This window comes from Nematolebias whitei, chromosome 19, assembly GCF_014905685.2.
Source record: "Nematolebias whitei isolate Nwh7 chromosome 19, NemWhi1, whole genome shotgun sequence".
Lineage (NCBI taxonomy): Eukaryota > Metazoa > Chordata > Actinopteri > Cyprinodontiformes > Rivulidae > Nematolebias > Nematolebias whitei.
In genome coordinates, this window is record NC_056516.1 from 13,070,411 (window position 1) to 13,082,019 (window position 11,609).

The following is an 11,609-nucleotide window of genomic DNA, read 5'->3' on the forward strand; positions in this document are numbered from 1 at the left end:
TATATATATATATATATATATATATATATATATATATATAAGTATTTTATTTAAAACTGTCTGGGGAGGTAATAAACTATTAGCATGGCCAACATGTTAAAATGTAACTTAAAAGCAGTAATAATAAAAAAAATTGAAATCCACAAAATTCAGATTTTGGGTCAATACCATTTTACATATTTGTACAGCTCTATCCTGCCTATATATATATATATATATAGATATATATAGATATATATATAGATATATATAGATAGTTTATATATATATATATATATATATATATAATTTATATTGATTTCTCTTACAAGAACTAAATGAACAAAATACAATCAGTGTCCTCGAGGCTCAATGGGATTTACCTGTATAAATAAAGGTTGATTGATTGATATTGTGCCAGACGTTTTATCTGGACTGCTTGCTAGTCAATCAAAAAGAGCAAATAAGAGATGAGACAACTATTCACACCTAGTGGCAATTTAGTTACCAGTTAACCTAACATGCATCTTTTTGGTGTGTGGGTAGAAACCAGGGTACCCTGAGAAAACATTTAAAGATGCCAGCTGAGTGCTGAATTTGTAAAATATTCTTGCTGTGAGTCGACGACTAACCACTGCTGTGCCCCTCTTGCTAGAGTCCGACTGATATGGAAATTTTGGCTACCGCCAAAAGATACAGATATGGGGCGGACAAGGCTAATGCCAATAACAGATATACTGGCTGAAGATTGAGCCTCATCTACCCCCAAGAATCTAAGAAAACAGCTCCTTTTAAACCCGTTTTAACATGCGAAGTCTTGAAACGGTCTTCCTAACGTGTGTTCATACTTTCTATCCTCCACTATTCACCATAAAGTTATCAAGCGTGTTATAAAACTATAAATTAAACAAACGACCTTCCCTGTCCATTGTTTAAACAGTCAGACCTAATTAGTATCAACCACAGCAGCGTTCTCTTTTTTCTTTGCAGAGAAGTTACGACAGTTTCAGACAACGCATTTCATTGAAGATGACAAATGCAACGTTACTAACACGGATATGTTTCATCTCTACGTTAGACTTATTGTTCTGGATAAAGTTTTACAAGGCAATAGCTTATGCTAGGTTATCTAAACGTTAGCTTGCTAACTTGAGAGACACGTAGCTAATGACAAGCAGGTTGGAGGATTGAAGAAAAATTATAGATTTTCTTTACAGATTAGTTGCAATACACTTGCCATGCTCTGTTCAGCAAAATACACTACACAGTATTGTTCACTGCTTTGATTCCCACAAGCAACTTTAATCCATGTTTATTTTACTTAGTTGTCCACCGGACAACCTCGAGGCGAGATCCAGTTGTCAGAGATGAAAATAGGTCGTCTCAGACAACCGGAAACTAAACGTCAACCCCTGGGTGGGATCAGAAATTCACATAAACATCCCATGAATGTGATGAACTTTGAGCTTTTACAGTCTTGGGAAGAAGAAAACATCTTTATTTTTTTCCCTTTTAATTAAAAGGTTTTACAAATCAGAAAATATTAAAAACATCAGTCTTTACCAAGTTCTAAAATTATTTCAGTCTAACCTCAAGTGTATAAAAACACAGTATAATGCACTTTATCAATAATATTTAAAAATGGAATGAAACCGAAATGGAAAAGCTGCAAGTAAAAACTTAAAGTTTATATTTGCTGCTTTCACTGTATTCAGTAGGTTCAGTAGAAGCCAGGTGCTACTGATCATCATCAGCATGAGCACCTCTAGAACAGAGAGATACAGGAATGAGTCAAAACACAATGCTAATGTGGTCAGAACAACGCTCACTGAAATGCTCAACTTCAGACTCTTCAGGCCTCAGCAAGCAGCGTTAAAGGCAAAGGTTGTGACAGGACAATTACAAAAACACTGAGCAAGTATGACGTAATTAAAGAGTTGCAGAAGAAAACCTTTTCTGCCTAAAAACACCATGGCAGCAAGACTTGTAAAGTTTCATCCAAAACTACAAGACTTGTGGAATAATCTCAGAATAAATGAGACCTAAGTAGTGACACTTAACCATAACGCCGTATTTGAAGAAAACCCAACAGCATATTAGCACAAACACCTGACCAACTAGCGGTCAGAACAGTGGTGGACGGCTGGTAGTTTATGCTTGTTTTGTAGCCACATGACCTGGGCTGCTTACAGTTAAGAGTCCATGAATTACTCTGAAGACCAAAGGATTCGAAATAGAGGTGCACCGATTGCAGTTTTCTGGCTGATCACCGATCAATTTCTAAAAAGTCTGAGCTGCCGATTCCAATTTTGGCCAATTCCGATTTTGTTTTATAATCGACACAGTCGGGTGTTATAAGGTCACAATGCACCTTCAATTTTCCAATCGTATTTTATTCAAAAACATACCCTTGAACAATATCTTAGAACCAATACAAACTTGTTTTAACTGTCCATGAGGTAGTGCTCTTAAATATAATGAAGTAGACAATTGTTGTTAAAACAAACAAACAAAAAAAACATCTGTAAAATCGGTTTCTCGTGCAAGTATCGGCCGATTTTCGATTTCCTAAAATTAAGGAAATCGGGGCCCTAATTCGAAAGGCAAACTGCGTCTTTAGCCCTATTCACGTGGGATTAGCTTTATTGAGGGCCCACATGCTATTTGTAATAATTACGGAGATTGTCTGCATCGTTAATCCCATGTGAATCAGCCATGTCAGTAATTTGTAAAGTAAAAATTCCCCAGCATTTACCTACTATATTTAGCTGAACTTCGAGGTCCTGTGATAATACTAAACCAATGAGAATAGGCATCTCTGTGATTTGGACAGAAATGGGCGGGATCTGATCCGTAATGAGGCGGTTTTTTTTGTTTTTGTTTAAGCAAAATAATTTTTGCTTGGGCTTTTATGAGCTGCTACTTCCTTCAACGCAGATGACGGGAGGTGTGGAGAAGTGCAAATGAACAACTGACCCATCTGTCCATCCATTATATTTACCCGCTTCTTCCTTTTTGGGTAGCGGGAGTCACTGGTGCCCCTGTCCAGCCATCACTGTGCGAGAAGTGGGTGGGGGACATCCTGGACAGTTCTCCAGTCCATTTCAACCGGTAGGTCAGCGGACACGCGGACGCTCATGCGCACGGCCGGTGACAGCTGTCCATCTGAGCTTAACTTGGCTTTTCTTTTTTACCTCTTTTCACCGTTCGGTCGGACCTGCCTCCTCCTCAAGTAGCTTAACACAATTTGATACTGTGCATTCTAGTGATGATTCGTAAAACCACATCAAAGCCTGAGACCGTCCGAGAACACACATTATATGGACCAGCCCGGTCATGACAACTCCTACGTGTCCATTTTACTACTTTTTTATCTGTCCAAACAGGTCTCACTTGTAAATGAGTCTTTGAGGCTCAATGCGATTTATTGAATTAAAAAAAAAGTGCGTCATCATATCTGGAAGGTGTTAGTAAATTTCAGCTAAATCTCGACTTGGTTATCCCGTGCAAATGTGCCACATAAAAGCGGATGTTGGGGAGTAATTTATTGATTACACTGGTTCTAAGGCAAAACTAATCCCATGCAAATAGGGCTTTTATCTACCTTCTCAATAACAGGCGGCAATTTCACTGCCTAAGCGTCTGGTGCTGTCTACTCTGACGATTCCAGCTCCCACCTCCCACCCCTTTGCGCACCGGCGTGTAATAGTCACATGACCGATTTCAGTCACTCTAGCGGGAAAGACACAGCTTCTAACTCATTTTAATTTTGTCCAAAGTACAGACTTTAAGCTACACACCAGTTTTTAAATTGTGTTGACAGGCCAAGTAAAACCAGTTATGACAAATAATCCATGCCACATCTTTTTTCTGAAAATCAACGTCATATCTGAACCCTGTTACAGAGAGGTTGCGGCAAAGACGGGCAGTCTCTGGGACAAAACACCCCCATCATCCTCCACTTTTACCTCCCACCCCCACCGAACAGATAACCTCCCCCTACTTTCTGACGCTCATTTATTTGTCAAGCACTAAAAAAATCTACAGGAAGACAAAGAAAAAGACGCAGAAGTTGAATGAAGTTCAGCACAATAAAGTCTCAGTGAGAGCGGGAGTGAGTCATGAGGTTTGAGAGATCTGTGATATTTAGCATGGTTGGGTTTATAATTAGGGTGTCTTCGTTTAGTCAGCTGTAGTGTGTTTCAGCCAAAACAAAGACGATTTTGAATGTGAGGAGGACGGAACCGCAGAGTCAGAACCTCTCAGACAGAGGACAGGATCATGAAGGAGAAAAACAGTCCGAGTCAGACAGTGAGGACTTTGTTGATGAAGAGGGTGATCATGATTAGGCCTGTCGTGATAACCAATAAATCATTTAATCGCATGAAGAATGAAAACCATCAACCTCATGTTCATTTACCGGCTTTATCGTTTCTTTGTGTCTCTCTCTTTCTACTGAAGACACGACACAACTCCGGTGCTCGTCACTGGCCCCTCCCTTTCTCTTTTCTCTTTAAAATCCATTTTAACCGTCCAAAATCTCGTTTTTGTATCATTAAAAGCAACTCGGCTGAGAAACTAAGCTAACAGGGTGACCTCGGGAATAAACCTCCATTTGTCGAAGCTCCAAAATTCACAGTTGAAACCTGTGCCTTCGTGTAAAAAGTTGTTTTTCTCTGAAAAAAGATGTTGAGAACTTGTTTACTATTTTATTTTATTAAAAGCTTTGTGTGAAAAATGCTATGCTAAAGAGCTCAAATCACCGAGCGTCAGACAAGAGTTTTTATGCAGTTTTTCCCAGGTTTTAAAATTTTGTTAAAGATTTACTAAATATGAATCAAGTCTGTATATTTCATATTAGGTTAAGTTTTGAAAATATAACAAATGTTTGAGTAATATGGTTAAAAAAAACTGTGAAGTTTGTATTTTATGTTGAGTTAAAGGTTAATGTACAATGGTAGGCTGAAGTCTGTTTACTTTTGTATTCATACATTTTGAATTATTTGTCTGTGATGGACTGAGACCTGTCCAGGTGTCCCCCACCTCTCACACAGTGATGGCTGATATGGGAACCAGTGACACCCATGACTCAAAAAGGAAGAAGTGGGTAAAGATGATGGATGAATATTTGTTCCTAGATTTTTTTTTTTTTTTTTTTTAGAAAAATCCAGGCAACTAAGTTAACCTAATGCTGCTAATTTGTTACAGAATTTTATGCACTCCTTTATTTGTTCATATGTTTGATATAAATATAAAATGATGCAAAAAGATGTGATACAGTAAAGAACCTAAAATTATTGTTTTAAATAAGTGTTCTATTTGTTTTCATTGTTGTTTAATCTTTTCAGCTTGTCAGTGAAGTAACAAAATTTATGACCATTTCAATAGAAAAATGGGTTCTGAATTGAAAAATCGATTTTGAATCTAAACGTGACATCAAAAATCGGAATCGACTCGCCATACACTGAGATTTGCACCCTATTTTTGATCAGTTAAATAACGGTTGATTTCCCCCTGAGGAACATGAATAGTCATAAAGTTAAAGGGTTAAAACTGTCTTAATCAAATGTTCATAATATGATGCTTTAGATGTGGATCAGATTTCATGATCTTGTCTGTAGTTACAGAAAACAAAGTGAAGTTTTTGAGCTGCATGAATTCATCTGGGACTGCTGCAAGATAAAGAATAAAGATGAATTCATTGTGAAATCATTAGATTCCTGAACATGAATCTCATCTCGCTCTACTAAAATTGATTGACATCTGCTGCAGATTATCACTTCATAACTCTTTTCATGCCTGTGATGAGGTAAGACATTTTCATCAATCAGTGTTTAAACAGTCTGCGCTCACCAACGTTTTCACCACACGGAACATCAATGTGAAATATTTATGTTGAGAAATTAAAATAAAAGTTATTGAGAAGGCTGAATGGTATGCATGATTAGGCCTGTCGCGATAAACAATAAAACAATTAATCGCATGATAAATGTAAGTTATCAACCTCGTTTTCATTTATCAGCTTTATCGTTTCTTCGTGTCTCTCTTTCTACTGAAGACACTGGATGACAAAAGGCTCAACTCTGATGCTCCTCCCTTTCTTTGTTCTCTGTAAAATCTGTTTTAACGATCCAAAATCGCATTTTTGGATCGTTAAAAGAAGCTAAGCTATGAGCTAAGCTAACGGTCCGACCTCGGGGAATAAACCTCTGTCTTGTCAAAAGCTCCAAAATTCACGGTTGAAACCCGTGCCTTTGTCTAAAACGTTTTTCTCTGCAAAGAGAAGCTGAGGATTTGTTTACTGATATTTATTAAAAGCTTTATGTGACAAACGTTATGCTAAAGAGCTCAAATAACACTGAGCGTCCGCTATTTTGAAAACAGAAAAAAGAAAAGAGAGACAGCCAAGGGCCTCCCTCCCATTTTTCTTAAAGAGACACACTGCTCGCTCCCTCACTATCCATCTTTCAGTTCAAACAGCCTTATACTGCCACCCAGTGGTAAAAAAAGGTGCTTCACACAAAAATTAACCAACATTTCGTCTTAAATTTGCCAATAATTACTAATTATTGTCAAATTTCAAACATTATCATTTATCACAATAACTTCTGAGACAATTAATCGCCCAGCAAAATGTGTTATCGTGACAGGTTATCGTGCATGATTTCATTCAATATTGCATTAAACATTTGTTGTAAATCTGCAAATGCATAACTTATGGTGTCAGCTTGATTCAAGATGGCTGCCGCAGCCAACTGATCTTAAAAAATGTAAGTGACTTTGTTGTAGCCAATCTTACAATTACTGATCTAAAATTTGGTGTGCTGGCAGCTGAGAGTCGTTCACGTACTCTGAGCACGAAGATCTTGCGTATCTTGAAGTACTGCGTTACAACATGCATAACGTTATTTTAAATTTTGACCCAAAGAGTTATAAATCCGTCTCGTCTCTGCATAAGATGTTCGCAGTTTCAAACTTAAGCATAAAAGGTGACGCGTACTTCTTCAATGAAAGCTTGGCTTTTATTAATTACCTGAGCAGTGTCATGAATTTTAAAAAGCATCTTTTACATGAATAACATTTACATACCTGTCAACAGTCCCCCCCCCCCCCCCCCACCCCCGTCCCACCCCCCCCATCAGGGGGCAGGACACACAAATGTCCCACATTTGACAAGTGCTGGCTGGGTTTACCTCTTCATGCTGTGTCTGTGTGGGAGGAGGGATAGAGAGGGGCTGTTTCACGGCTTCAGGGGGGAGGTTACATTAACACGTCTATATTGGATGTAAAGCGCATTTTCTCAACTTTCAGAAACCATTAGAATTTTTATGATTGCACAACTATCGTAAAGTTACGGTACTAGAAAGTGAGTTTGAAAAAAAAAAGGGGGGGGGGAGTAATTGGCAACACACTCAGAATAAAAGGGATAAACATTTTGTTGTTGAAGTTCAAATTCATTGATTCAACCATCATTTATTAGGTTGGAAAGCTTTGCTTAGTTATTACATCACGGTAAATATTGCTTGAGGTATTGTTGTGTGTGTGTGTGTGTGTGTGTGTTTGTGGTGGGGGGGGGGGGGGGTAATTTAAATGTCCAAAGGTTCCAGTGAAGATGAATAATCTAATCTCTTAGTTGTTTTGGACATCATCAGGGTACAAATGGTGAACCCATGATTTGTAGACACACACAGTGTTTGTAGGGAAGCTTGCATTTTCTATTTGTTTGTGTAGTTTTTTAAGTTTATCTACCTGGTAGGATTAAAAAAAGTTAACTTTGTTATTACCTAAGATTATATGGTGCAAAGGACTTTTAGTAGTAAAAGTATAGCATGATGCAGTCAAATACACACAAAGAGCTCAGCGGGAAAAAAAAGTTAAAAAAAATATAGGTAAATGCAGTTATCAAGCTAGATCTCGAATAAAGTTCATCTTAAAAGCCAGTTAGTGTTTAGTGTTCCACCTATTTTTAAAAATAAAAAAACTGATTGATTCCCCTGGACCAGCCCCCATCAGGTGTTCTCATTGAAATCAGCAAATATTATGTGCAATTATTATCAATTTTCTAACAATTTTATTATGTATGGCCCATGTTAAAAACACACAAACACATTCAGTTTAACTGATGTTGTTTTATTTTAATGATTAGGAATTATCGAGATTTAAATTGATTACATGTCACTCCTGCTCTCAACAAATCAAAAACGTGTTCATCCTTTCATTCAACCTTTATTTATACAGGTTTAAACTATTTAAGAAAACAGACACCGTCAGGTTTGGGTTGTCAAACCTCTCTCCAGTCTTGAGCAAACAGCTGTTTGTGTGACGGCTAAAAACAAGAGGCAGCCATTAAACGGGTTAATTAGTCACCTGACTGGCTGCACAGCTAGCAGCTCTGTGGCCTGGTCTCTAGCTAACACTAGCTAATCATGTTAACACCAGCTAACAAAGAGTCCAACACGCGTCACTTCGTTTGGAAATTTACGGATCTTAATTCAACATATAACATTAAAACTATAACTGTGTTTATCTAAAGCCAAGTTAAACAACTAAATCCATGTGAGTAAACCACAACAGTGATGACAGTTTATTGTTCTGAGAGCTGTGAAGCCTCGTCACACACACACCTGCAGTCCAAGCTGCTCAGAGCACACACTGCAAATGACAGTAGCCGGAATATAAAACACACACACGTGCGTTCAGCGCGTGCTGTCCTCTTATATGTCTCACCTTAAAGAAGCTTCTTCGCTGTGCTTCGTTTGTCCACTTCCTCACTCCCCCTGGCAGCCATTACCGCTGCACACGCTCTGCTCCTCAGTCAAACACGGAGCTTGTGTCAAACGCTGGACGTGAGAACGCGCAGCTGCCGAGCGGCGCAGGCGCAGTGGGTGACCAGAGCGCGCGCGTTCTGCTAAATTTCAAAACAAAAGACAAAAACTTTAAATAATACACGATTTTCTTTATAGTATATGTGAAGACATTAAAGCATTAGAACATGTCTAGTTTATTACGTAGTATTAAAAATTACTGCTTATTTCTCAAGTTACAAACGCGCAACCCTATTTTAAAGTTTTAAAAAGTTAAGTCTGGTCCTCTGGACATTCAAAAAAACAAACAAACTGTTTAGTTTATTTGAATGTCCAGAGGACCAGACTTAACTTTTTTAGAATTTTGTACCTGGATTATTGAGCATACATCAGGATATTTTAAAGTTGTAAACATTTTTAGATTTCATATTTGGAAGGAAAATATGGTGCTCGTCGATAAATCCGGTTAGAGTATCCAGTAAGTGAAATGTGGACGCGTTCATGAGCTGTCAGTGAAAAAGTGTGAACAGGTGTCGTGCCATAAATTAATGCCCTGCTAAAAAAGTTAGCTGCCGCTGCGGGAGCGCGCACAGCCTGTTGTCACCGGAAAATGTGCTGTTTCTGCTGTTTTCGTTGTTGGTTTTTAACAATGTTAACGCTTAAAGACGGTTTATTTATTCATTTATTTGTTAACCTTTTATTTATTTATTCATTTTAACCAGACAAATCCCATTGAGATCACAGATCTATTTTGCAAAACCCACACAGCACGAGAAGAACATGCAAACTCCACACAGAAGTCCAAGTCCAACCAGGGATTGAACCAGAACCTTTTTACTGTGAGGCGACAGTGATAACCACTGATCCATCATGCTGCCAGTTATTTGTATGTTCAAGATGTGCAAAGGTGTGTCTCTGTTTACCTTTAATGTGTTTATATATTTATTTGTTTATTTATTTCAAAAAGTCACAATGTCAGTCTTCAGGAGTTTGTAGTTGGGGGCTGCCATTGCAATGCATGGGAAGCCACCTATTATTCTACACCCAATAAGGGTTTCTTTATTTATTATTATTCCGTCTCCATTAAGGCGGCCCGAACCGCGAAGTGGACCCCACAAAAGTTATTTCAAAACGACCGGCCCAGCTCCGAGATGTGTGTTATTACTTTTATTGGCAATTGGAGTTACCATGGCGACGTATTTTGCTAACAGAAATGCCAAATTTCCCATAGGAAATGAATGGGAGAAGACTTTTCAAAGAAACTGAGTAACGTGGGGAGCCATTTTGGTTCAGCATGCAAGGCAGTGCATTGCATGTTAATTATCCTAATAGAGCTTTAGAGTGACGTCACTTGTCCGCGGCGCGACGGCTGATGGGATAGGATGGAGCCGGATCCACCATTTTTATAGTCTTCCATATTAACTGTTGAAAACAAGCTTTCTCACTGACTTAAAAAAAAAAAAATCTAAGTAGGTTAAAACAGTTTAGGGTGATTCTTTTTTTGCGGCAACATTTTGGCTTCAGTACTTGTGAATTTTTTTTTTAATGTTTTAAGTTTTAAATATTTTGTTACAACACTGACATGTTTAACAATAAGAAATAAATAACGGTCAAGCTCAGGGTTGGATAAAATAATAATTACAGGTAGTTTTGTTCACCATCGTCTCTGATTGTGTTCCACCCTGTTAGACACATTTACATATATACCACAAATAGATAAACATGTAAATATTGATAAATAATGACATTTTCTTAAAAAGAGTATGTCCCTTTTACTATATAATATGTTTTATTCTTGAAATTGTAACAGATCATGTAGTTACAAATGATTTATGTCAGTATTGTAAAATAATATTTTTTTTTACCCATTATTACTGACAGCATGGAAAATATTGGTAATTTTAAAAACATACCTATATGTGCATTTATTGGTTTTCACCTCCCAACATGGCACAGAAAGATTCACAGTACTTAATGCTTCTGTAATAATATTTAATAAAAACATATTTTCAAACAGGGTGTAATGGAATATCACAGGGTGGAACATACTATAACAGGGTGGAAAAACAATGTCTCTGATTCTAAAATCTTGTGATTTTCATCAATCTCCTGCATTTTTGCCGTATTGAATGACTGGAACTCATGCAATAAATTATTACAATATTTGAGTCAAATTAATTTCCCTCCTAGATTTCCTTAAAAAATTAATATTGAAGAAACAAAACATGACGTTAAATGTGTGTACATGTGACATAGATCATAGTGAGAAGTGACAAAGCATTCTTCTGCTCAGTTAGAAAAGTAACAGAGGGGACATGTACAGTATAAGATTTTTTTCATTAAAACAGAAGTCATTGGATTTGTAATTTATATATAAACAATGAAACACATTAGTACAAAAGCAAGTTAAGCATGGAAAATCTGTAGCAACAAACATGTAACATGCATTCCGTAACAAAAACACAAGATTATAACACTTGAACATCAAACATGAACAAAGACCACTAACAACATTAACAAACACAAACCATCTTGTGACGAGAGAGAGGTGATCTTCACTACATGCGTTCTTCAATTAACCTTCATGTGGCAGGATCAAGCTGGAGATATCGTTTATTGGAGGCTTTTGGCTCCTCTGTTAGGCAGAGTACCTGGTTGTCATCATACCAACTGATGTATTTTCTTGGACTTGGCCAGTAACACTTGTTGATACCTTTTTTATGGAGACAGTTCACTTTGATGTTCGCAACCTCCACCTTTGTGATGATGCCAGGGTAGCAGTCATGGTCATATTCAACCACACACCATCGACCGACCTGGTCACCT

At 37.5% G+C, this 11,609-nt stretch overlaps 1 protein-coding gene across 1 annotated transcript in view; it reads right to left on the bottom strand.

The window, feature by feature from the left end:
* Positions 1 to 11,609, bottom strand: part of pdik1l (PDLIM1 interacting kinase 1 like) — a 20,326-nt gene that overhangs the window by 4,347 nt on the left and 4,370 nt on the right. Inside the window, exon 2 of the mRNA XM_037693630.1 lies at positions 2,034 to 2,053. Coding sequence (XP_037549558.1) covers positions 2,034 to 2,053 — 20 coding nt within the window. The remainder of the gene's footprint in view (positions 1 to 2,033; positions 2,054 to 11,609) is intronic.